Consider the following 27266-nt stretch of genomic DNA (forward strand, 5'->3'; position numbering starts at 1 on the left):
TTGTTCTGTGCTCATTTTAAAGAGACCCAATACTCTAGTTCATCTTCAAATGATATTGCTCATTAAGAAATTGTGGGTGCCAGGTGCACTGGCACATACCTTTAACTCCAGCATTCAGGAGGCAAAAACAGGCAGATATCTGTGAGATTGAGGCCAGCCCGGTCTACATAGTGAGTTCCAAGCTGGCTGGGGCTACAGGGAGACACTGGGAGGGAGGAAGGGAAGAAAAAAAATTTGAGCCAGGCATGGTGGTACATGCCTTTAATCCCAGCACTTGGGAGAGGCAGAGTCAGGAGGATCTCTGCAAGTTCAAGACCACCTTGGTCTACATAGTACATCAGGCCAGAGCCAGAGTTACATAATGAGACTGTGTGAAGAAAGAGAGAGAGAGAAATTAATATGGGGTTGGGCATGTAGCTCAGTGGTAAAGTGCTTTGCATGTGCAAGGCCCTGGGTTTGATCCAGTCGACCTGTTTCTGTTTTTATTTATTTATTCATTTATTTATTTAAAAGACAGGGTCTCACTACGTAGCTATGGCTGGCCTGGAACTCACAGAGATCCTCCTGCCTCTGCCTCCCAAGTGCTGGAACTAAACGAGTTGTTTTTTGAGTGATCCTGTGATTAAACCACAAATGCTGCCCATCCTCATCCAGTGACCAATAGTAGCACTGGAGACAGTGCTGCCTTCTGGGGAAGCAAGACAGGATTGAGTTTGGGTCAGTGTGGTGATAACTATTCAGACAGACATGTCCCACAGGCTCTTGAGTCTTCAGGAAGCATTTTTTTTTTTATTGGTTTTTTTTGTTTGTTTTTTTGTTTTGGGGGTTTTTCTTTTCCTTCTTTCTTCTTTTTTTTGAGACATTTTCCTGCTATGTAGCTCAGACTGGCCTTGGACTCTCCTCCTGCTTGGCTTCCCAATGCTGGAATTACAGTCATGCAGCACCACACCCAGCTCATTTGCGCCTGTGAGCTTTAAATAAATTTATTTATTTATTTATTTATTTATTTATTTATTTATTTATTTATTTAGTGTATGAATGTTTGCCTGCATGTAATTAAATTAAAACCACATGCATATAATGCCCATGGAGGCCAGAAGAGGTCATTAGGTCCCCTAGAACTGGAGTTACAGACTGTTGTTAGCCATCATGTGGGTGTTAAGAACCAAACCCAAGTCCTCTGCAAGAGCAGCCAGTGCTTTTAACCCGGGAGTCATCTCTTCATCCCCAGCACCTGTGAACTTTTAATAACTTTCATGTACCTCCTGAGATAAGAGTCTTTTCCTTGATCTGTCCAACTGCTCATCAGAACCGTTCGTGCCAGAGCTGTGGCAGCTATGGCCAGCTGTTTCTGGGTTTTATTAGCTTCTTTAAGACACTGGTTTTAGGGAGCTGGAGAGATGGCTCATCAGTTAAGAGCTCTGACTGCTCTTGCAGAGGACCCAGGTTCAATTCCCAGCATCCACATGCGGCTAACAACTACCTGTAACTCCAGTTTTAGGGGATTCGACGCCCTCTTCTGACCTCCTGGGGCACTGCACAACATGGATGCACTTTGATACACGCAAACAGTACCCTCATACACATAAAAAGACACTTTAGAGTTTTGTTAAAAGTTGTCTGAGAACATTAGTTTCCTAGAACAGTGGCTAGGTTATCTTCATCTTCCAAGGTGAGATTATATTCCTCACTTGAAGGAACTCATGTGGCCAGGGAATCTTTACTTTTTAAATTGGCATTTATGTATGTCTCGTTTTTTTATTGTGGATGTTTTCAGACATCACAGTGACGCATAGTATATCCTACTGGCTTTAGGCACCCACACTGTAGCAGCCTTTCTGCCCTACTTCCTTGTGCTATAGTAATCCAGAAGCATCCAAGGCAGCTGTCATTTCTCCATCAAATAGTTCATAGGTACTTTTAAAAACTTGGGGGGTATTTATTATATTCTTAAACATTTTTGGAAATCCCTACTGGAATCTTAGAAAGCCAAGGATGTTGATGGATTTTATTATCTTGGAATGATGAGAAGCTAGTTTTCTGGCCTATATTGAAAAGTCAATATTCTCATCTTTGGTAATGGACTGGGAGGTAGGGGGTGTGTTCCATGTCCCCCGCCCACCTGGCCCATGTGAGGCATGCTTAATTCTTACTCATCAGTCTGAATTCCATTTTGAAGACTATTTCAGTTACCTGCTGCTGCATACCTATGTACTTGCTACTAACCAAGTCTGGGGTCTGTGATCCCATTGCTCTTTCTTGCCTTTGAACTTCTCTGGAGCCCTCAGTGAAAACCCAAGGGGCTCATTCTGTGGTATGGCCGTCTACCTCCTGCATTGACTATAAACAAGACTATGGGGAAATCTTCAGTGAAGAAAACAAACTTGAAAAGCTTCTGAGTATTCATTCCACGGTATCCTGGCAATGGTGCTGTCCACTAAACACACAAGGATCACAGGGGACCATGTCTGATGGTACAATGCTGAGCTGTAGGTTGGAAAGGAGCCCTCCACTCATGTTTTTCTATTTAAAGTTTTGTGTGTGTGTGTGTGTATGTGTGTATGTGCATGCCACATGCATGCCGGTGTGTGTGTGTGTGTGTGTGTGTGTGTGTGTGCATGCCACATGCATGCCGGTGCCCACAGAGGCCAGAAGCGACCATCAGGTCCCCTGGAGCTGGAGTTACAGGTGGTTGTGAGCTGTCCAACATGGGTGCTGGGAATCAAACTCAGTTCCTCTGCAAGAACAGCAAGCACCCTTAAGTTCTGAGATGTCTCTCCAGCCCCTACTCATTTTAAATTTAAATTAAATAGTAAGTGGAAACTGGTTGTAATGACTCAAGCTTATCATCCAAACACTTGGAAGATGAAAGAAGGATCAAGATTTCAAAGTCATCCTTGGCTATACAGAGATTTTGAAGCAAGCCTGAGAGAAGAGGGGGGCAGGGGGAGGGAGAATAAGAATCTCCTTTTCCATCAAAGCCTCTTACTTGACTGTGAGGTCACGAAGGTCACTCTGTGCCTCATCCCATCCTTCATCCAGTCTTCACAAGACACTGGGTGTGCATCTCAGCTCCTTGGTCATCTCCTGGCCTCTGTGATGCCTTGAAAAGTCTCCGTGTGGCATGCTGAAGCCTGCTGTCCTGGGATGCGAGGATGCAAACATTGGTTCCTGGGAGCCTCTTTCCTGACCACCCTTTGTTTGGGAAACAGCTGCATAGTTCTTCTCAGGACAGAGCGGACATCCGCACTCCATGTTCAGCTTTCAGGAAAGACCCCAGCACTTGTGGAAAAGACAGATGGCCACACTGCCACAGTCTCTCTGCCGAGTCCCTGAAATAACTCTGCTGACACCCTATGGCATTCCGCTCACTCTGGAATGAGTGGCTACAGTTGGCTACAGAGCAGAGTTGCCCAGGTTTATCTGTTCATTTTTTGAGACAGGGTCTCATGTAACCCAGGCTGGCCTCAAACTCGATATGTAGCTAGCTAATGCTGGCCTTGAACTCCTGATCCTCCAGCCTTCACCTCCAAAGTGCTGGGTTATAGGCCTGTGCTACCAAATCTGGCTTTCTTTAAAAAAAAAAAAAATGTGTATGAGTGTATTGCGTGCATGTAGGTAAGTGCACCCGTGTCGTGCAATGCCCACAGAAGAGGTTGTTGGATCCCCTGGAACTGGGGTTATGGACAGTTGTTAGCTGCTATGTGGGTTGTGGGATTCAAACCCGGGTCTTCTGCAAGAACAGTCAGTGTTCTTAACTGCTGAGCCATCTCTCCAGACCCTAAATCTGGCTTCTAAAAAATGCACTTTACAACCGGGTGTGGTGGCGCACACCTTTAATCCCAGCACTCTGGAGGCAGAGGCAGGTGGATCTCTGTGAGTTCAAGGCCAGCCTGGTCTACATAGTGAGTTCCAGGATAGCTTGGGCTACAGGGAAACCTTGACTCAGACCAAAAAAAAAATGCACTTTATTATTTTTTACATGTATTTGTGGGGGGTGGGGCATTCACACATGCCATGGCTTATGTGTAGTCAGACGACAACTTGAGGGAGTCAGTTCTCTCCTTTTACCATGTGGGTTCTGGGTATCAGATTTGGTAGCAAGCACTTTACCCACTGAGCCATGTCACCAGCCCCCCACTTTTTTTTAAGGAAGGGTCTCAATACATAGGCCTGACTGACCGTGAACTCAACAATCCTCATGCCTCAGCCTCCCCAGTGCTGGGATTACAGATGAGCACCCCCACACCTAGTTCATTAACACATACTAATTGCTCAGGTTCATGGTCTCACTGTAATGTCTCCATACATGTCTATATGCATTGGCAATATCTACCCTCTGCCCTGTTACCCTCCCCTACAACTCTTTTCCCCCATTTCTTCTATTTTCCGATCTTTTTTTAAGTTTCACATGAGAGAAAACATGATGTCTTTGAGTCTTATTTCGTTTCATATGATGAGCTCCATCTATTTTCTTGTGAATGGCATAAACTCATTCTTTATGACTGAATAAAATTCCACTGTGTATACATTTTCTTTTTCCATTCATCTGTTGGTGGCATCTAGACTGGTCCCATGTCTTGACTATTGTGCACAGTGCTGATAACACAGATGTGCAGTATTCTCTGGCATGCTGACAAACTCCTCTGAGTATGTACCCTAGTGGTCTCCTGGCTCATGTGATAGTTATATTTTTAGCTTTTGAGGAGTATCTATAATCTCTACAGTGGCTGCACCAGTTTACTCTCACCAGCCTTGAATACCTCATCTTTGTCAGCATTTGTTTTGTTTTTTCTTATTATTACATTTAGTTGTTCACCTACTGTTGGGAGGGGCAGAGGACAACTTGTGAGAGTCAGTTCTCGCCTTCCACCACCTGGGTGCCAGAGATGGAACTTGGGTCCTCTGGCGACAAGTGCCTTAACCCACCAAGCCATCTTGAGGGCCCTCCTTTTGGTTTTTTGAGACAGCGTCTCACACTGTAGTTCAGGTTGGCCTTGAGTTTACAGCAGTCTTCCTGCTTAGGCTTCCCAACTGGTGGAATTACAGGTGGTGCCACCACACCCAGCTGTGTTGATTTCTTTACGATACATAGCCATTCTAAGGTGATATAGAATCCTCATGCAGTTTGGCATGTATTTCCCTGATGACTAAGGATTTTGAACTTTTTTTCATCTATTTATTGGCCATTTGTACTTACTTTGAGAGGTGTCCATTCAGATCATTTGCCTGTTTTATTTTACATTCCGGGACTTGGAGCTTTGAGTGTTTGCTGTTAGAAACCTATTTCTTGGGGATTATGTCTGGGCATTCTTTCTTGGTTTTTTGTTTTGTTTTGTTTTTTGAGACAAGGTCTCCCTGGAGACCCAGCTGGCCTGAAACTTGTTATATAGACCCGTCTGGTCTCAAACACAGAGAGCCTCCTGAGTGCTGGAATTAAAGGCGTGCACCCCCACGCCCGGCTATTTATTTTTTAAATTATTTTTATGTGTATGTGTGCATTGCCTGCATGTAGATAAGTGCACCCGTGTCGTGCAATGCCCACGGAGGTCAGAATAGGCTGCCGTATCCCCTGGGACTGGAGTTATGGACAGTTGTTTGCTGCCATGTGGGTGCTGGGATCTGAACCCCGGTCTTCTGCACGAACAACCAGTGTTCTTAACCGCTGAGCCATCTCCCCAGCCCGTTTTTATTTCTTACGTGTATGAGTGTATTGCTTGCATGTATATATATACATGCACCCGTGTTGTGTAATGCCCACAGAGGTCAGAAGAGGGCATCAGATCCCCTGGAACTGGAGCTACAGATGTTTGTTAGCCACCATGTGGGTGCTGGGAATTGAGCCCAGGTCCTCTGCAAGAGCAGTCACTGCTCTTAATGCTAAGTCATCTCTCCACCCCCTCTTTTAATTATGTGAATGAATGTTCATCTGTCTATAAGTTTGTATGCAGTCCCCAAGGAGGCCAGAAGAGGGGTGAGATCCCCTGGAGCTGGAGTTACAGGTGATTATGAACTGCCTGGTGAGTGCTGGGAACTGAGCAGTACATGCTCTTAACCACTGAGCCATCTCTCCAGTCCTGTCTGGGAACTCTTACCCGGCTCAAGGTGCCTTTCATGGCATGATCTGTAAGCAGGTGTTCTTCATCCCAGTGGGATCTGTGGCTCTTCTTGCCATATGAATAGGGAGCTACAGCTCTGAGGAGCAGTGGGGGACCTAATGGTCAACAAACAAGGCCAAGGTAGATTCACTGTACAGTGCTGGGTGATGAGTCCCAAGTGCCTGGGGAGGCTCTACAGTCACACTCAGGTCACAGCTGAAAGGTCCGAGTGGTAAATCAAGCCAAGGTAATAGTGTGTGAAGCTTAGTGGCACTGCCATCTCCTTACAGGACCATAGGAGTGGCTGGTATTTGTTTTTCTGCCCTGATTGTAAGATTAAGTAACTTGACCTGAAACCTGAGCCTTGCAAGGTTTCTGCTGAGGTGAATACATGCCTTTATCTGCTTTCTCAAACTTCGCCCTACCTGAGCCAGGTGAGGCAAACACCTACATTTGGGGAAATCTCACTTCAAGACCTCAGATCTTCCAACCGTTGTTCCCAGCAGCTCTCATGTCTTGTCGAAACATAGAACCTACCTCCTAATCCTTAAAACACACAGCTTATCAGAGAAGTTACAGGATGGGGTTTAGGATTTTGTTGCTGTTTTGGGGTTGTTTTGTTGTTGTTTGGTTTGGTTGGTTGTTTAATAGGAACAGTTTTAATACTGTTAATGAACTGTCAAAACTAAAATCTTGAAAAGGATCTGCAACTTTATAACTTGAAAGCCTCTCATATCCAGCATCTGTTCACCTTCAGATCACCCCAGGTCACGAGAGCAGGCAGGAGGCAAGGAACATGGGTATCTACTGACTGAAATCTTTTTTTTTCAACATTTTTTATTATGAAAATTTCAAACCTAGATTTTAAGAAGTGTAAGTAATTATGATTTTTACTGAAAGGAATGTTTCCCATTTTTAAATTCTTTAGCACAACACTGAAAGAGTGAGACCAAGTCACATCATGAGCTGTATTCTGATTTTAAAATACTTGTTTGATGACTCTGCTTTCAGAAAATTAAATGTGTGTATGTATGTGTTTTATTGGAGAACCCAGAGCCTTGTATATGGTAGGCAAACACTCTACCATGGGGTTAAATATTAAAAATTATTTTAGTTTGAGACAAGGTCTCATTATATAGCCCAGGCAGGCCTTGAACTTGAGATTCTCCTGCCTCACTCTACTAGGCAACTGTGCCACCATGCCCAGCCAGTAAATTGAGTTTATTAGCAATTGGAAGTATGTGGATGGAAATGAACACTACTTAGTTTTCAGGCTGTCGCAGTCTACAGCATTGGAAGCTGCCTGGCACTAAAGCCACAGGCCCAGGTCCAGAGTATGCCTGAGGCTAGCATTCTCCCCATGGATTTCTACCTGATAAGGCTGGGCTAGCCTCTTTGGCCCACAGACTTCAGGGTCAGTGTGCTGGCACTGTGGCAGGTCGTACCCGCTCAACCCAGATATTTCAGAGTTCATCTCAAAGACTGGACAACAGCTGGAGGCAACAGGACCTCCAGCCCTGATATCCTCACGCTCTAAAGCAGCAAGGCAGGTGGAAACGCCGTAAGAACGAAGCACAGTCAACTGTGATGTTAACAGTCTTAGTGTAGACTGCCTTCCATGGCAAACGGTGTTCGTGTCCACTCTGCTCTCTCCTAACCTGGGTATCACTGATTCTTCCAGCTCCGTGTTTCCCCTTTTCAAGGTCTCACTTATCTACACATGCTGACAGTCTGCCCCAACCCTGGACCATGAGAACACCTTGCTGAATGCATCTGCAAACATGGGTATCTATTTGGGAATGGAATTTTTTAAATAAAAAAACTCTGCTTTTTAATATAGAGCCAAGTTGCTCAAAGAACATACCAACTTACACCCCATTTACAGAGCAAGATGCCCAGCTCTGTAGATTTAAATCCACAAGTTCTGTGAACAGATTTAAGTATGGTTTATATTTTATCTTACCTTTAAGTGAGGTTTACATTTTGTCCTGCTGCAGACAGTCACACAAGCCCACAATGACAGGAGAGTGACCCTGAGCTGAGGTCCAGATCAGAAGAAAGAAGCTGCAAAGAGACTTGGGCCTTTTCAGGCACTTGAGCTTTGGCCCCTCTGAAAGCACATCTCTGTGAATTGTGTCTTTGCCATAACAGATGACAAGATTCCGTTCCTGGAAAAGACTGATGGAAATCCAGCATGACACTTTTTATTCCTAAACTTTAGCATTCCTAATGTCCCAGGGCCCTCCCAGCCCATGAGGACAGCCCTAGGAAGAGCAGCCTGCTGTCTACACTGCAACACTGGCTAGCCTAAGCCCAAGAACTTGCTGTCAGGCTGTTGTCAGCCTGGGATCTGCCCTGGGAGGGCCTATGTCTAAATAATGACCTCTCGATGTGTCTGTGTCAACTATTTTTTTAATGGAAAGTGCATTTATAGTCTGGAAGTCAAAGTCTTATAAAAAGACAAGCACTGTACCCTTTCCCTCCTCCTCCCATCCCCCTCACTCCTATGTCCCTTTTCCCCCATAGTCCTCCTCCTCTATAGCCCTTTTACCCCATATTCCTCCCTTTCCTCTCCTCTCCATTCCTACAAGAGTCACACTGGCTTATGTGCCCCCTCAGAGGGTCAATATAAGCACACATCTTTATTTTTTTAGACAGGGTCTCAGTACGTAGCCCTGGCTGGCCTGGAACTCACTATATAGACCAGGCTAAGCTCAACCTCACAGCTCTGCCTGCCTCTTCCTCCCCTAAAAGATTCACGTTTTTTTACTTCCCTTGAGTCTTAAAAAGCAACACAGCATCTTTTGCACACCTAAATAGTACTTCTGGGTCTGGAGAGTACTGAGTTCTTCCTGAAGCCTGCACAGTGCTCTGGAGGCACTTTGTCTCCCCTGACTGCTTCCTTTGGGTGAAAATCTGTCATTTCCATTTCACTCTTGAATCATCCCAAAGGAATTAAGTTGGGGCTGGAGAGATGGCTCAGTGGTAAGAACACTTGCTGTTCTTCCAGGGGATCCGGGTTCAATTCCCAGCATCCAATGGTGGCTAACAACCACCCATAACTCCAGTTCCTGGGGATCCAACACTCTCCAGGAACTGGAGTTACAGATGGCTGTTAGTCACCATTGGATGCTGGGAACTGCACACACATAGTACATTTACATACATACATGGGCCTCTGCAGGGTATTGCACATGTAGTACATTTACATACATGCAGGCAAAGCACTCATACACGTAAAAATAAAATATTTTTTAAGAAAGGAATTAAGTCATATTCCCCTCTTGCTTATCAAAAAATAACTATCTCCCATTTGCTTTAGACAAGAACCATCTTGCACAAGAGATGTGCAAGACCTTTGACAAAGAGTTTTAAGACTTTATTGAAATGAATATAGAAAAAAAAACAGCCTAAATAAATGGTGGCACCCTGTACCTGGGGATAAAATACTCAATACAATACTCAATCAAGGCATGTTGGCATGTGCCTATAAACCCAGCACGTAGGAAACAGAAGCAAGAGGATCAGAAGTTCAAACAACAAAAGCCTGAGGTTCAAACAAAAAGTCATATAAGTACACACACCTTTAATCCCAGCAAAGGCAGGGATATAAATGGGAAGGGTGGGTGCTTGGGCTGAGAGGGGATATGTAAGAGGCACTCTGGGTAAGTCAAGTGGGATTCTAAAATATTGTTAACACCCTACCTTATAAACAAAAAAGGCCAGGGGTGGTGACACATGCATTTAATCCCAGCACTCAGGAGGCAAACAAAGGCAGGCAGATTTCTATGAAATCGAGGCCATCCTGGCCTACACAGTAAGTTCCAGACCAGCTGGGGCTACAAGGAGACTCTGTCTTGAAAACCAAAAAAAAAAGAACAAAGGAAAGAACAAAAGTAGGGGTTGTTGAAACCAATCCTACACTACAAGACACAGTGAAGTGAGTCAGGTGCTCAGGCATGACAAGCCCTGGAGCAGCACTCACTAGAAGCCTTCCTGGGTCTCCACAGAGATGAATGGGTGTGGCATTTGACACCATGAGGCCCCCACCACCAAGGGGCAAGTCCAACTGCTGTGATCCCAACAGTTCAGGGAGACAAATTCACAGAAAGAGAGCAGAGTGCTTTCCTAGTTTCCAAAATAATTTTAGAGATTGGACAATCCACTTAGTAGGCCATCCACAGTGGAATGACGTCATGATTGACTGTGCAAGTCACTGAGCTCCAGTGGAGAGCAGTGTCCTGCTGCCAGGCTTGGGAAAGGCAGGGCTTTTTTTAAGTCTCACTTTATCAATAATGAAAATCTTCAAAGAGCTGGCTGAGGCTTCATTTTCAGCTTTGCTTTCGGCCTCTCTACTCCTCCTTCCTTTATTCTGTTAGCGGTAATCTGCTGCAATTCCATTTCCCAGTTACCAGACCACGGATCTGAAACCTGTCTTGCTAATAATAAAGTACCCAGTGCAGTGTTTCCTGAGCATGGCTTAACTTGTGCTCACAAATTTAAATATTCTAGAATTTAATTTCTCTTCCATTTAAAATACTTTCCAAGACTTTCTAGTTTTTTAAAAATACACTTTGTGTGTGTGTGTGTGTGTGTGTGTGTGTGTGTTGCGCACATGCCATGGCACACGTACACATGTATAGAAACCAGAGGACAATTGGAATAGGTTTTTTCCTTCCACCATGTGGGTCCCCAGGGACCAAACTCAGGTGGGTAAGCTTGGCAGTAAGCGGCCTTTTACTCAATAAGCTGCTTGCCTGCCTTCTTTGTACAATTTTTAAAAAAATTTTCATCTGGGGGCTGGAGAGATGGTTCAGTGATTAAGAGCACTGACTATTCTTCCAGAGGACCCAGGTTCGAATCCCAGCACCCACATGGTGGTTAACAATCATCTGCAACATCCTCTTCTGACTTCTGTGAGCATTGCACAACATGGGTGCACTTACATACATGTGGGGAATACACACATAAAGCAATCATTAAAAAAAAAATTTTTAAAGAAAAATTTTATCTATTCAGAACCTGGTTTGGGGATTTGAGACAGGATCTCACTCTAGTCCAGGCTGATCCCTATACTCATGGCAGTCCTCCTGCCTCAGCCTCTAGAGTGCTGAACCATCATGTCCAGCTCTGGATACACAATTTTGAGTTGACAGGTATTTTCACTTTACTGATCCACTTCCTCTGACCTCCATGGTTTCTGTAAAGAATCCATTGTTGAAACTCAGTGCCAGTGCAACTGGGTGCTTCATGGCATCTTTCAGCTCTGGACAGTTTGAGAACGATGGTGTCTGGTTGGGTTATTTTGGAGACAGGGTCTTCTTATGTGGCCTGGGGTAGCCTTGAACTCAAATAATCCTGCCTCAGCCTTAAGTGCTGACATCACAGGTGCTTGGTGAGTTCCTCTGGGTTTATCCTGAACAATATTGGCTCAGCCTCTTGAATCTGTTAGGTTTGTACCTTTCACCAGACTTGGGAGTTTCCCAGTCACTGTCCATTCATGTTTTCAAAGCACTTTGTTCTTGTCTTACCCATCTTTGGCTGCTGTGACATGACCTTGAGCCCTCTGCTGTCACACCACAGGTCCCTGTGAGACCCTGCTCCTTTCCAGCCTCTTTGCTTTCTGTTGTTCAGACAAGTGGTCGCTCTTCCCCTCCCCTCTGTTCCCTTCCCTCCCCACTCCCCCTCCTCCTCTGCCCTCTCCCACCTCCATTTGGCCATTATGCCTATTCAGCAAGTCTTTTAAATTTCAGTTGTGCTCTCAGTTCTAATATTTTCATTTAGGGTTTTTTTTTTTTTGAGATTAGGGTCTTACTATGTAGCCCTGGCTGGCCCCAACCCAGCCTCTGCCTCCCCAGTTCTAGGATTAAGGTATGAGCCACTATGCCTTGGCTATTCACTTACGTCTTTACATCATCTATTGCTTACTGATAATTCCTGTTCTAATATTTGTCTCAAGAGTATTTAGATTGCTCGTTAGAGTTTATTAACAGCTACTTTAAAGTCAGTACCAACATCTGCTGCCTTTCCTCTTGAGCTGCAGTTCACATGCCGAGTGGCATGGCTGTGTCCCAGCACCAAATGTCACGTGTTTAAACCCTGTGGAGAATGTTTCTGACTTTGCAGCAGTTGATGTGGCTGGGCACAGGCCTCGTGTTTGAACCAGCCTTCTGTGGGTACAATTCCAAAGCCACCTGGTCCCAAAGCCCTGGCTGTGCTATCTGGACCTACCCACCTATGACTTGCCTGTGGCATCTGAGTAGTCCCCTGCTGGCTCAGTTTCCACTTGGGTTTGCTAATTAGGGCCAGTGTGAACCAGGCAACATCTAAACCAAGCTGAGGTGTGAGCCAGGTAAGCAGGGGTTCTGCATGCTCAGCCTCTGTTCTCTCAGATTCAGAAATGAATGTGACACTCAAAACAGCTAACAACCATCCTAACTCTAGTTCCAGGGGATCCGATGGCATTGCACAACTCAGGTGCGCTCATATCACGCAAGCAATACTCTCATACACATAAAATCAAAAATAATAAAAATACTTAAAGCTCATGAATCAATCAAAGAATTTCTACAGAAAAGTATCTTAGATTCTTACAGGAAGAGGCACTAATAAAGAACAGAGTGTTGTCTTCCTGCGGCACCTTCAGTGGCACTGATTTTGAGGCCTTGGCAAGCAGGGCTGTAGAGCTGCTGGTCCTCAAGTGTCGTATTTGGGATGCTCTGCAGCGATGTGCCCCGAGAGCTGAACATCCACCTCATGACATGATTATGTCTGATGTAACTGTGTACAAGCCTGGATAAAGAAAACAAGGAATGTTCATAAATATGCACAGATGGGCAGATGAGTATGAATATGGAGCTGCTGCCAATCCAGCCTGTTTGGGGGCTGAAGATGTAACTCAGTTGACAGGGTGCTTGCTTCAGTATGCATGAAGCCCTGGGTTTCATTCCCCAGAACTGCAAAAACTGGGTGTGGTGGTATACACCTGCCACTCCAGCACTTGTGAGGTAGAGGTAGGAGGATCAGGAATTCAAGATCATCTTTACCTACATACAGTCTGGGATATATGAGAGCTTATCTCCAAAAAAGAAGCCCAAAGTTTTCCTCAATGACATATTTGAGGCCAGCTTGAGCTATAAGTCTCTCAAAGAGAGAGAGAAAGAAAGAGATTGGCTGGAGAGATGGCTCAGGGGTTAAGAGCTGCTCTTGCAGAGGACCCGGATTTGATTCCTAGCACCCACATGGCAGCTAACAACCATCCATAATTCCAGTTCCAGGGGACCCGATTCCCTCTTCTGACCTCCACAGGCATTGCATGACAGTGGGCTTATATACAACCAGGCAATACACTCATACACATAAAATTAAAATATTTCTTAAGAGAGATAAAAAGAAATTCATTTTGTTTCCTTCTTGGATGAAACCACTTTTAGGTCTTGAAGTTTCTTATTTAGAGACAAAAATGATCTTCTGTAATGAAAACAGAAGAGAAGAACGCAGGCCGGGCAGCACAGAGCTTGCCTAGCCAGCAGGAGGTCTTGGGTTTAATCCTGAGCTTAAACAGGGCATCTAACCTATACACACGTGTAATCAGCAGTTGGAAGAAGGAGGAGTAGAAAGTTTAAGATAATCTTTGGCTGGCTGCATAGTTCAAAGGCTAGCCTAAGCTACATGAGCCCCTGTCTCAAAAAAAACTAAATAAAAGATAAAGGATGGAAGAAAGAAGTCCATTTCAAATGCAAGTATTTTGAAATACCAGATTACATTTTCAGGATTACTTTTACACTAACTTACTAACTGACCCCAGAGTGTACAGGAAGGACCTTGGGCCAGGCACCAGCAAATAAAACCAAACCACTAGAGAACTGATCATGTCAATAGCATGGGTTTTTCTTCCAGGTGGACCAATCAGCAATCCATAAACTGTTTTTCCTGAGCAATGAACTTAACAGGAGAGTAAGTCCTCACCTCCCACCTGCGTGGGGCCTCGCTCCTCCTTCACCAGTAACACTCCTAGGTGTCTTAAATGTCAAGGAGTCTAACATTCCACTTACAAAGCTTCTAAAGATTTTTTTAACTTGGAAATTGTACAGAGTTCTCTTTTGGCTGTTGCTTTGTTATTTGTTCCCATGTGGGGAACCCAGTGCCCTGTGCGTGCTGGGCAAGCACTCTATCACTGAGCTATACTCCCACCTTGGCAGAATTCTTTCAGAAATGAAGACTTCCAGTAACTCAAGCCCAGCAACAACTCCCTCGCTTGCTATCTTTCTTGCAATTTAGTCCAACTGCTGTGACCTAACCATTCATACCTTTGAGTTACTAGCAGCCAACCTTCAATGAAACCCAACTACAAAGACGTTGCATATGAAATAGTATTAACAGGTAAGACAGCCCAGTCTATAGCACCTTCAGTTAACCTGCGAAATATATAAACATGTTAAAAATTTCAGGGGAGAGGATGAGCAGACATACAACCAACACCAAGTATCTAGACATCTTCTAAACACACAGTTTAAGAGATTGGTATTTTCCTCTCCTCTTCAGCCCAGCAGAGCTGGACATTCTTACTTTGATTTTCTATTACTAATTCTAATGTAAAAGTAGCACAAAACCCAAAAAGCATGTTTATGGCAAACTTTTAATTATGACCTTAAAATAAAATTTTAAAAAGTCTTTCATGTATCATTTGAGTTATCACTGGATACTCAAACGTTTTCAGATTTTTCAGCATTAATTTTAAACTATCTCACTGCCTTACATTAGCTCCTAAAATAAGAAAACGTTAAGATCTTCCTTTTTTTAAAATAAAAAAAGGATAAAATTGTTACATTTTCTTTTTTAATGTTTTATTTATTTTTAATTTATGTGTATGCGTGTATTGCCTGCGTGAAGGTAAGCACACCCGTGTCATGCAGTGCCTGTGGAGGACAGAAGAGGCTGTCGGATCCCCTGGAACTGGAATTATGGCCAGTTGTTAGCCGCCATGTGGGTGCTAGGATTTGAACCTGGGTCTTCTGCAAGAATAGTCAGCGTTAACCGCTGGGCCACCTCTCCAACCTCAATTGTTACGTTTTTAAAGGCTTAAAAGTTATTGCCACCTTTTCAAAAAGTGGAAGGGAAAAAAGTAAGCATTAAGGACTCAGGTGTGGGAAGGGGATCACAACTGACTTTTTTGTAGTTTATGAACATTAAAAATTCTTCAAAACTCCTGATCATTTGTGATTTGCTTATAGAGAAGAAGAGACAGGCCAACACAGCCTTTCATACACGTCGGTCACACACCAATGCAGGTCTGTTTTCTAAACAAGTCTAAGGAAGGCTAGGGTCAGGGTTCTGTACCTCTCCCCACCATCTTTTTGAGGTTGTAAGGTATGATTCGATGATGCCAGCCTGAGTCAGGAGTGCAGACCTTCAAGGTACAGCTTTACAAAGAGCAGTTCTCCAAAAACCTGGGACAATGTCCCAAGCACCCTGTGCATGTGACATTTTGGGACTGATGGTTAACAAAGAATCACTAGCAAGATTGTGTTGGACAACATGTAGAATTTACTCTTTACACCTCAGTGATTGGAGGGCTCTGTACATAAGACTATACAAAACTATGCAAATATTTAAAAAGTTTTTAAAAACACTCATGATTTTTCAGTATGCATTTTCAAAGCTTAATACAGTTTTAAGATGACACTGTGTGACAATTTCATATGGAATGAAATCAGTTTGTGGTCTAGAAATTATCATATTCAAAACCCAAAATAAAAATATCAAGGAAATGCTTGGCCCCACGCCCAGCACTAGGTTTTCACCCAACAAACTCAGGTGCTAAGTGGACGCAGGCCAAGGATCTCCTTGTCTCTTGGGAAGAATGTGGCACTCATCCTTCTGAGAGTCCCTTCTGCAGGATGGAGAAGATGCCCATCTTATGGAGACCTGTGTTTTTTAAAACGATTTTTCTAGCCTGACAGGGGTTCTGTACTAGGGAAAGAAGCCCTGTTTACAGCCATGCCTGCACAGGTCCAGTTCTCCCACAGTAAGACAGAAAAGATTGCCAAGCTGGGGATCAAATACGCATGTTTTCAACCTAAACTATCAGTGCTATGCACAGTTAAGTCTGTAGAAGGAAAGCAGAATGGTGTAGACAACACGCTGAAGGTGTCTTCTGATCCCTCCCCACAGGTGGAATGAGCTCCATTCATTCAGCATGATTTCAGATTACAAGGCTTCCATGCCATTGCCAGCTATCACAGAAGAGGGGTGTGGCAGAGCTCAGACTGAAGTTACTGACTGTTCCATGTGTGCTCTAAAAGTAAATACTGTAGGTAAAAGAACGTGACACTGACTCAAAAGAAACGTCACCATTACTCTCTACACACACTACACAACACTCACTGGAATGTATCCAAACTATTAAACTCTGTATTAAGAAACTGGCTAGATGATGATTTAAAGAGGTGATCCTCGCTCTGGCCAGAAAAATCTTACATATCACAACTGCTGGAGTTCTAGTTCACCATAACAGCATTAGTCATGGGGCTCACACCTTGTGCTTCACTTGATGCAAACACACACGGTGACAGTGAGTCCTGTGCTGTAGAACCAGGTGATCTTGCCAGCTGTGGGATGTGATGCTGCTCAGAATAAACAGTTCCTCCTGCAATACAGGAGGATGTGGACGGGAAGCATCTAAAGCCGGTTAAAGGCATTTGGTGTGGGTATCTCAGAAATTAAAATGCTTTAAAATAAAACTCTTACAAGAATATCAAGACTTGGGGTCTTGTCTTCATAAACAACCCAATGTCTATGGCTTCGATGGTCTGCCTAACTACTAAGGCAGGTGACCAACCACCACCAAAACAAAACCATCTTTTGGAAATTCCCTAAGAAGAGCTGTGCAGGGTCTGTTTGTTTCATCCACCTGTGTGGTTTCATTTGATAGTGTGTTTTGCTTTCTTTTCTCTTATATTCTTTTACAAAGACTTTCTGAAGGAGGCTGTCCTGGCACCTAGGCCCTCGCTGAGTAGCACCGCATGTACTCCGTCAGCCATGGGTTCTCTGCGGAAGATGGCTTTATCCTTCTGTTCTTCTCCACATCCACAGAGTGAGCCCGCTGCCTCTGAGCAGCCAGTTTCCTTTTTTCCACCTGTCTTCTGTTCTTAGCTCGTAGTGCGGATTCATGAATCTAAAGAAAGTTCAAGACTAAGAGTTAGTAGCCTCAGTGGCTTGGGACTGATTTTCAATAATATCTCACTGAAAGTTTTGGGATACAGCTCATGGCAGCCCAGCATGTACAAGGCCCTAGGTTCCATCCCCAGCACTGCATAAACCAGGCATGGTGATGGGACACCAATATTCCAGAACTTGGGAGGTGGAAAGAAAGGATCAGAAGTTCAAGGTCAAGGTCAAAGTCATCCTCAACTACATAGAAAATTCAATGCCAGCTTGAGATTTGAGACCATCTTATGTCACCAGCCAGGATCCCTGAAACAGCATCAAAGCCCTGTCTGTCTGCAGTCCTATATCAAAACTTACATAGATTATGCCATCCCATTGCCACAACTCATCCATCACTGGTGATGGCAAAGCTGAGCTGCAGAAACATTTTTAGACAGAAATGGTAAGCAACTAATTTGCTAGGACTACCTGATTTTGTTTTCAATTGTTTTGTTTAGACAAAGTCTCACTATGTTCTGGCTAGCTTGGAACTCACTATGTAGACCAGGCTGGTCTCATAGTCTCAAGAGATCTGCCTCCTCTGCCTCCTGAGTACTAGGATTAAAAGGCTTGCACCACCACACCCAGCCTCTTCTCTGTTCCTTTTTTTCTTTTGTTTTTTTTGAGACAGGGTCTCCCTGTAGTCCCAGCTGTCCTGGAACTCACTGTGTAGACCAGGCTGGCCTTGAATTCACAGAGATCTGCCTGCCTCTTTCTCCATTCTATAGGGGAGGAGTTTCCATAGTTTTCCAGAGTTGGGCATGGCAGGTGGATCTCTGTGAGTTCCAGGCCAGCAAGAGTGAGATCCTGGAGGGGGGGAGGGGGGGCGGGGCGAGGCGAGGAGAAAGAGGGGAGAGGGAGGGGAGAGGGAAAGAGAGAAAGAGAGAGAGAGAGAGAGCAAGAGAGAGAGAGAGGGAGAGAGAGAAAGAGAGGAAGAATCTATTGAAGAACTCTGGAGAGTGCTTTAAAGCACTACACTAAAAAATGTGGGGGGCATCCAGGTACAGGGATAAAAGTCTGTAATCCCACAACTCAGCAAGTGGAGACCAGAGGATTAGAAATTCAAGGTCATTCTCAGCTACATAGTGAATTCCAGGCCAGCCTGGGGAATATGAGATCCTACTTCCAAATAAAACAAAAAAAATGTCAGGGGAGTTTATCCTTTGTAGGGTAAACACTGTTAAATTAGTCCCAGGGACTCATCAGGGTCTTCTGTTAACAAGTACCCCCTTGTCTCGAATTTCACTACAAAAAAAAAAAAAAAAAAAAAAAAAAAAAAAAAAAAAAAAAAAAAAAAAAACACCATCTGCCACCCAGAGGCTGCTCCTGACTGACATTTAAAGGGAATTCACAGTTTTCAGTTTCTCTTCCTGCCTCTTCTAAGGCATGTGACTCTCACAGCTACACATGAGGGTTCTCATTAAGCTGTCTTGGGTCTTGACAGAACAACAAACCAAGGTCAAGTCAGATGATTTAAGCTCCAGGGAACAAAATACTATTGTAGTCAAATGGGAAAGCAGCAAGCTGACTCTCATGAGAAGGGAAAACAGAAGTCCCTAGATGTCAGGCAATCCCACACACCTGGACATCAGGTTAACAGAGCTAAGGAAAACTAAGACCCCTGGGAGGGGAAAGCAGCTCCAGCCCCATTGTGCTGCTCCCCTGTGGCCCAGGCTCCAGAACTCAGGAACCACAATGGCAGGCACCTGCCTCTACCCCTGGCTCAGAATTTACTGAGCACCAGTCAACCCTGGGCCCTAGCTCCTGCCCACCAACATTCCTGGCCTTCTGCTGGTGTCCAGAGCTGCCTTATGCTGCTGCCCTAGACCCCACACCACCTCAGGACCTCCAAAGGGCCAGAGCATCCTTCCCTCAGGAACAATGCCCTGTGGTAGCACACTTCCAAGGCGCACCTCATGCACAGCAGCAGATGCACAGACGTTGTGAGTCTTCTGGCTCCCCGTGTCCGTCTGTTTCTCTCCCCAGCCATAAAGAGCAAATGGATGTTTGTTCTCTTTTATTTTGCTTGTTGATCTTTGGGGGCTTTTGGCTGCTTTCCTACTTCCTCTAGCAAATAAGGCACTAGGCTGCTGTCGAGGTTCAGTGCCACTGGGCACCCTGTCAGTCTCTTTTGTTCCGGTTTGCTGTTCTGGTTTTTCTTCTAAGTCTTTTGCTGGCAGTGCTTTTGAAGAAAAGGGATGAGACAAGATGGAAATACTTTAAAATCAAGTTTATATATAATACTTAATTTGATAATAAAAATAATAAATTTTCATCAAGCCACCCACATACTTACTATGGCTTAACTCAATAGGTTCTGCTTAAAGCAAGCTATGAAAACAAGTTTGTAGAGTAAGTTTCAATCCATTTGTCCCAATTTAAAATCAACAACAAAAGTGCCAACATTGAGCTAAGACAATCCCAAAGCAAATTTGGTGGCATCTTCAGGATTCATCATCTCTGTGACAGGTGAGGTGCATACAGCCTGGGGGCTTCCTCCACAAGCCCCAGAATTCAACCACCTGGATGCTCCCCCTAGGGACAGACTAGGCTGTCCTCATTGAGCAAATGTCAAACACGTTTTTGTTTTTGGTTTTTTTTTTTTTGAGAAGGGTTTTACTATGTAACTCTGGCTGGACTCAGACTCAGAGAGACCCTTCTGCCTCTGCCTCTAAGTGCTAGGATCAAAGGTGCACAGCACCACACTAGGCACTCTCCTGGTTTTTAACAAGACATAGGACTTTTGCATAAATCCTTCCTAGGTCTGTTTCCTTTCTATGTCAGAGCACACTGGAATCTGAGTTCAGAAGCTGCTCGGGCATCACACACCCTCCTCCATTAGCTGCTGCAGAATTAGGCTCTTCATGATAACTATACAGACTGCTGTGACACAGCCTGATCCCCTCCAAGGATGGACCCTCAGCCCTACTGCCTTTAGCTTAGCTTCTGTTCCACATTCCTCTGCATCAGACTGTACCCTTTGTGGAGAGTCCAGGAAAGGAACACCTGACTGCAGAAAACCTTTGTTTTTGTCACTTCTACCCTGAGGCTTTGGCCTTGGCTTTACCAACCCATTTCATTTTTACTGAATATTTTAAATATCAGATAACCCAACCCAAGCCTAACATCTACATCCTATACCAGGCTATGAACCTGACAGTGAAGTTGTATGAGATGACAGGACACTGGGTTCCACTCCATCCCAGGGACCTAAGTCCACTCGCTGCCCAAGTACTCTGCATACTGTGCCCATAACCTTCCTTCACCTTGGTGTAGGAAGTATGGAAGAGAGACCCTCAGGGTCAAAGCAAAGAGAAAGAGGAGGGCGGGGAAGGACCTGTACAGATCCAATGCAGAGAGTAAGGGACCAGGCGGTGACCTGAGTCCTGGGTCCTTTTTCCTCCTCTCCTGATCCACATCTCCCAGGGCAACCTGACCAGGGAGGGCAATAATGACCTTCATCAAGAGAATAGCTGATGCTGGTCAGGAAAAAGACCAGGAGAGAAATCGCTTGTTGAAAGGCTCCAGGAGGGGATTATAAAGTTCTAAAGGGTAAGTGCTCACACAGAGTCTACAGCCAAGGGCCAGGAGCAGGTGGAAACAGGAAAATACAGCTTTCTATGCTGAATTTGGATCGGGGAGGAGGTTCCTAGAAATCATGGAAGGATTTTAAGCTTAGAAAATGATGTGGAACTGTCTATTTTAGGGTGGGTTGGATAAGAGAGCAAGGCCAAGTGACTAACAGGAAAAACTAACAACTGCCTAGGGTAAACAGATACTCTGACACCAGGCAGGGATGGGGGCGGGGGGTTGGAGAGAAGGACCCAATGGTCCTCACAGGCATTCTAAGCAGATAGTCTTCCTATCCATGAACACGGGCATTCAAGGAAGGAACTGGACAGGGTAGAACGACCAGGCAGTAGACGTCCACAAGCAAGTTGAGAGATATGATGGCACTGGGGACCAGAGTCTAAGTGCACTGATTGGGGACGGGAGTGGGGGGTGGGGGGAGCTTCCTGTAGTGCAACGGGATTGCCCAGGGCAAATAAGGAGCAGGAAGCCAGAAGGGTAAAGTTGAACCCCTGGGACACTAATTTAAAGAACCCAGAAGCAAGAGAAAGGAAGGCTGTCTAGAAAGGTGAAAAAAACAGGAGAAGCTGAGGAAGTGCCACATACCACAGAGAAATCAGTGTGACTGGGACCCTGCACTCATCAGTGAGACTCTGGTGGGTGTACAAGGGGACACAAGGGGCAGGGATCAGGCCACAGAGGCAGAGCAGTGGAGAGTGGAGACTGCCCCCCTGGTTTGGATCAACCACCCCTACTACAGGGACCCAAGACAGCTCAGTGAAGTGCAAAAGTCACTGTCCATGGTATCCAGCCAAAACCTAAAACCTTCTTCGATACCTTAGAGTCCAGATGATTCCTACAAATAACTTTCCCACAGAATTACCACAGAAAATAACCTGGCACACAAGGAAAGAGTGTGATGCTGGGACAACTAGCTGGAGCAAGAGACGAGATACTGAAATTATCATCTACAGATGATGAAATAACGGTGCTTACATTCTGTGCTTAAAGAAAAGGACATACTTGAAAATTATCCCCAGTGGGAAACAAAAAGATGGACAATACAGAAGAAAAGAGGCAGAACGTCTCACTGTAATTGTAATAGTTATAAAACTCTTAAAATAGTGCCTGGTACATGGTAATTACATATAAGTTATGCTTTTAAAATCCTCTTTGAAAGAATATTTAAAATAAGGATGTTTTCAGATGAAGAAAAACAGCATTTCCCACAAGTTACAGGGGAAGACTGAAATGCCTTTCTCAGTAATTGAGAGAACATTCAAATTAAAATAAATCCAGTCTTTAGAATGCTGCTGCCCAGTACAGTAGCCTTTAACTACACGTAACTATTAAGTTTAAGTTAATTAAAAGTAAATAAAATGAAAAGATGACCCTGTGCTCAATAACATCATGTTGGATGCTGCAGAAAATGTTATCTACCACCACAAAGCTATTCTGAAGAATCTAATTCAAAGGAAAAAAAAAACACTTATGCAGAATAATAAATGACCAAGTGGGGTACAGAGAACAAACACCTGGCAACTGGACACAGTGCACTGCCAGCCAGCTGATGTGGAACACATACAAGTTTTTCATATCCAAAGATACGAGGCAAATCTTAGCACGTTACCAAAACCAAAGTTACATAAACTGAAATTATACAGAATATATCTAATCTTAATCACTGCGTAATGAAGCTATGTATTTCAAAAAATACCTATCAAATCTCTTTCATTTTGGAGCCCAATATGGTGGCTCATACTTGTAGCCCATCAATGGGAGAGTGAGGCAGGAGGATTGCCACAAATTTGAGATCAGCCTGGCCTCCACATTTAGTTCTAGGCCATCTTAGGCTACAGAGTGAGATTTGGTCTCAAAATCACAACAATCTCTTCCAATTTTGAAATTTAAAAACACATCCAGGCAGGGCATGGTGGTGCATGCCTTTGATCCCAGCACTCTGGAGGGAGAGGCAAGCGGATCTTTGTGAATTTGAGGCCAGCCTGGTCTCCATAGTGAATCCAGGCCAGCTGTGGCTACAGGAAGACCCTGTCTCAAAAAAACCAAAAAAAAAAAAAAAAAGCCCACATCCAGGGGCTGGAGAGATGGCTCAGTGGGTAAGTGTTCTTGCTATGTAAATTTGAGGACCTGAGTTCAAATCCTAGCACCCATATAAAAAGGCAGGCATTTGATCCCAGCACTCAGGAGGCAAATATAGGCAGATCTCTGTGAGTTCAAGGCCAGCCTGGTCTACAGAGAGAATTCCAGGTCAGCTAGGGCTATAGGGAGACCCGGTCTCAAAAAAAAAAAAAAGGTGGGGGGGATTGGGGATTTAGCTCAGTGGCAGAGTGCTTGCCTAGCAAGCACAAGGCCCTGGGTTCAGTCCTCAGCTCTAGGAAAAAAAAAAAAAAAAAGCCAGGCAAGACGTGTGCACCAATAACCCTAGCACTGAGAGGGAAAAAGAGGATCGTTGGGACTCACTGGTCACCAGCCTAGCTCCAGGTTCAGTGAGAGATCCTGTCTCAAGGGAATAAGACAGAGGGTGTTAGAGCAGTCATTTCATCTCTTCCTCTGGTCTCCCAGCATGCACACCTGCATACACGTGCACCCACACCATGCCTAGACACAGGAGAGAGAGAGAGAGAGAGAGAGAGAGAGAGAGAGAGAGAGAGAGAGAGAGAGAGAGAGAAACTGTAAATAAGGAAGGAAGGAAGGAAGGAAGGAAGGAAGGAAGGAAGGAAGGAAGGAAGGAAGGAAGGAAGGAAAGACCACACCTAAATAACCATGAGTCAAACAAAAACAAAAGCACTTAGTTCCAGGTACTAACTACGTTTTTAAAAAGTTAAATGGCAAATTTTGTGTTCTATGTATTTTATCAAAGTTTCTACTATTATCCCACTTGGAGGTGGAGGCAGGAGGATCAGGAGTTCACTGGCATCCTCAGTTAGACAGCAAGTTTGAGGCCAGCCTGTGTCATAAGACCCTGTCTCAAAAAACAAAGTTTCTAAAGCTAGGTAATCCCATCACTAGAGATGAAGGACCTCTAGTACAAGGTCAGCCATGGCTAAGCAGTGAGAACCTCTCAATCAATCAATCAATCAATCAATCAATCAATCAATCCAGTCAAGGGTGGTAGTACACACCTTTAGTCCCAGCACTCTAGAGGTAGAGGCAGGCAGATCTTCGAGATCAAGGCCGGCCTAGTCTACATAGGGAGCTACACAGGAAATGCCAGGCCAGCTGGGACTACAGGGAGACCGTGTCTCAAAAAAAAAGAAATTCATTTGAAAAAGCATTAATGAAAGTCTGGCTCAATAGTAGGATGCAGACCTAGCATGTGTGAGGCCCTCGGTTCAACTTCTAGTATTGAAAAAAAAATTCTGAGGATTTATAAAAGTATTAATGAAAAAAAATTTTTTTGGAGACAGGGTCTCCCTGTAGCCCTAGCTGGCCTGGAACTCACTATGTAGACCAGGCTGGCCTTGAATTCACAGAGATCTTGCCCACCTCTGCCTCCAAGTGCTGGAATTAGAGACATGTGCCACCACACCCAGTGGGGGGGGGAAATGTTTTTAATTAGCAAAAACAAGCCCAAAGAAAATAAAGGAAACAAACACAACATAATAAAAACACAATAAAAAGAATCCACAGAGAATAGTTAGTTTTTGGGGGGGGTGGAGAACTAATAGACAAAAGTTAGTTTGGTTAGTTTTTGGGGGGCTGTCTTTGATTTTTTTCTGAGACAGTGACTCACTATATAGCCCTGGCTGGCCTGGAATTCACTACATAGACCAGGATGGCCTCAAACTCACAGAGATCCACCAGACTGCTGAGATTAAAGGCATGTGCCACCACAACAGGCCCAAAGTTAGTTTTTGGGAAAAGTTAAATGAATTTTTAAAAACCTCTGGCAAACTTGATTAAGAAAAAGAAATATGCCAGACATAGTGTCGTGGCACACACTGTTAAATCCTAGCACTTGGGAGGCAGAGGAAGGTGGATAAAGGATCTCTGTGAGTTTGAGACCAATCTAGTCTACATAGAGTTCCAGATGAGCCAGGGATACATAGTGAGACCAGTCTATAAATAAATGGATGGATGGATGGATGGATGGATGGATGGATGGAGCCAGGGGTGATGAAGGCAGAGGCAGGTGGATCTCTCAGTTCAAGGCCAGCCTGGTCTACATAGTGAGCCCCAGGCCAGCTGGGGCTACAGGCAGACCCTGTCTCCAAAAGACCTAAATAAAAATTAATTAATTAATTAATTGATTAATTAAAGAAACAGAGGCTGGAGAGATGGCTCAGCAGACTTGCTGCTCTTGCAGAGGACCTGAGTTTGGTTGCCAGCACCCTCATCAGGTGACTCATCACCACCAGTAAGTCCAGCTCCAAAGAAGTTGATGCCCTCTTCTGGTGTCTGTGGGCATCTGCACTCACATGCACATATTCACATACAGACACAACACACATACACATAAATAAATAAAAAATAAAATTTTAAAAATTAAGTGGGAAGTCCAGGTTAAATAAGCACGTGAGCTTAGATCCATTCCTCCCCTAGCCTCACTCAGTAAAAGGTCAACAAAATTTTGAGAGACACAAGAAAGAGAGGAACACAGCCTTGAATCAGAGACAGAGGACTCCCACGGCCTGGAAGGAAGCCAAGCACAGAAGCTGAGCCCAGCAAGTCCCCCAGACAGAGGATCCTCAGAAGGCCCAGTCAGCAAGCTCCTTTAAAAAAGGCCCAACACCAGCTGGCCCCCAGCCCTACACCCTCTGTGATGCAATGCACATACCTCCACTGAGAACTAAGTCAGCGCATTCCATCCCCCCACCCAGACCTGGGCAGATTTCTTTGACTGCCAGGGAAAACAGGTTGGGAGGGAGAGATACTGTCTGATCCACAGAGCAATCAGAGATAGGGCCCTCCATCACTCCACACCACCCTGGAGACAATCTGCATGTTATGAGGAAAGTTCCCAGCAGAAGCCAAGGACAGATTCATCAGAAGATATGTCAGCCTTTGCCAGGGCCACTGTCCAGCTCACAGGACCCCAGAGCACTTCAGGAGTTGTGTGGTTTTAGAGTTCAGGTGACTGTTAGGCATACTCCTCGCTCCGGACCACCTGAGGTAACTGCTCCTCTCCTACCCTGAAGGCTAAGGAACTGCTTGGAGACAAAGAAGCAGAGGGGGCTTGGACCTGGGACCTTAGCACAGCAGAAGCCAGGTTGACACCTTTCCAACAGGCCAGGAGGCCTCAGATCACAAATACAGGGCCCTCCTCTGTGACTTTCTTCCTAGGATCCAAACATGTGGCAGCTTGGCTGGGTTCCCTGAGGCAAGATTGGAGGCACCATCTGGGAAGGGCACACGAGAGACTCCTGGAGAGTAAGTTTTATATACCCAAGAGAAACAGCTGTGTCTTCTTCCCATGCAGATGACAAGCCACCCCAAGACCCCACATCCAGGCTCTTCCAGGCCTCACTATAGTATGAGCAGATAGGCTAGGCGCAGACATCTGAGTACATCATTTTTTAAATTACATTTGTATTTATTTGTGTTTGTGTGTGCACATGTTTGGAGATCAGAGGACAACTTGAGGGAATCAGGTCTTTCCTTCCACCATAGGGAACTCAAGTCTTCAGGCTTTCACAAGTACTTTACCTACTGAGACACCTCACTGGCCCATGAGTGCATTTTTAACAAAAATGACACAGAGATAGTTGTGGTGCTTCACACCTGTAATACCACACTACCCAGGCTAAGGCAGAAGGCTGGAGAGTTCAAGGTCCATGAGTTACATAGCAGAAAGGACAGAAGGAGAGCAGGTGACAAAGGCAGGGAACTAAGAGAACTCTTAAAAATGGCTTTTTCTTGGGGTGGCAGGAGGGGTTCAAGAACAGGATCCAAAAACTGGAGAATTGGTTTGTTCAATAACAATCCTTGAACCAAAACAAGTAACTCCTCAGAAATTTAAAGCTACAATAGTAAAGGCAAGTGTGGTGGCACTCATTGGTAATCTTACCACTCAAGAGGTAAAGACAGGAGAATCAGAAATTCAAGGTCATCCTCAGTTATATATCAACTTCAAAGCCAATGGACATTACATTGACCCTGTTTTGTTTTGTTTAAAAAAAAAACTATTGGAAGATAAAGTTTAAAAGAATTGTCCCAAAATGGGGGAGAGGAAGTCTAAATTTGATTAAGAACCGTATGTGAAATTACAAAAGCTCAATAAAAAATTTTTTTAAAGAACTCTCCCGGCTGGGCATGGTGGCGCACACCTTTAATCCCAGCACTTGGAAGGCAGAAGCAGGTGGATCTCTGTGAGTTCAAGGCCAGCCTGGTCTACAAAGTGAGTTCCAGGACAGCTGGGGCTACAGAGAG

The 27266-nt window shown here is 44.6% G+C and overlaps 1 protein-coding gene across 1 annotated transcript in view; it reads right to left on the reverse strand.

Annotated features, from left to right (window-relative positions):
• Positions 1–15626: 15626 nt before the first annotated feature.
• The window catches only part of Ccsap (centriole, cilia and spindle associated protein), an 18455-nt gene continuing 6815 nt past the window's right edge, over positions 15627–27266 (reverse strand). Inside the window, exons 2-3 of the mRNA XM_008845772.2 lie at positions 19220–19488; positions 15627–17274 (exon numbers count right to left, since the gene is read on the reverse strand). Coding sequence (XP_008843994.1) covers positions 17098–17274; positions 19220–19488 — 446 coding nt within the window. The 3' untranslated portion in view covers positions 15627–17097. The remainder of the gene's footprint in view (positions 17275–19219; positions 19489–27266) is intronic.

This window comes from Nannospalax galili, unplaced genomic scaffold (genome assembly GCF_000622305.1).
Source record: "Nannospalax galili isolate Female #2095 unplaced genomic scaffold, S.galili_v1.0 scaffold702, whole genome shotgun sequence".
Classification (NCBI taxonomy): Eukaryota; Metazoa; Chordata; class Mammalia; order Rodentia; family Spalacidae; genus Nannospalax; species Nannospalax galili.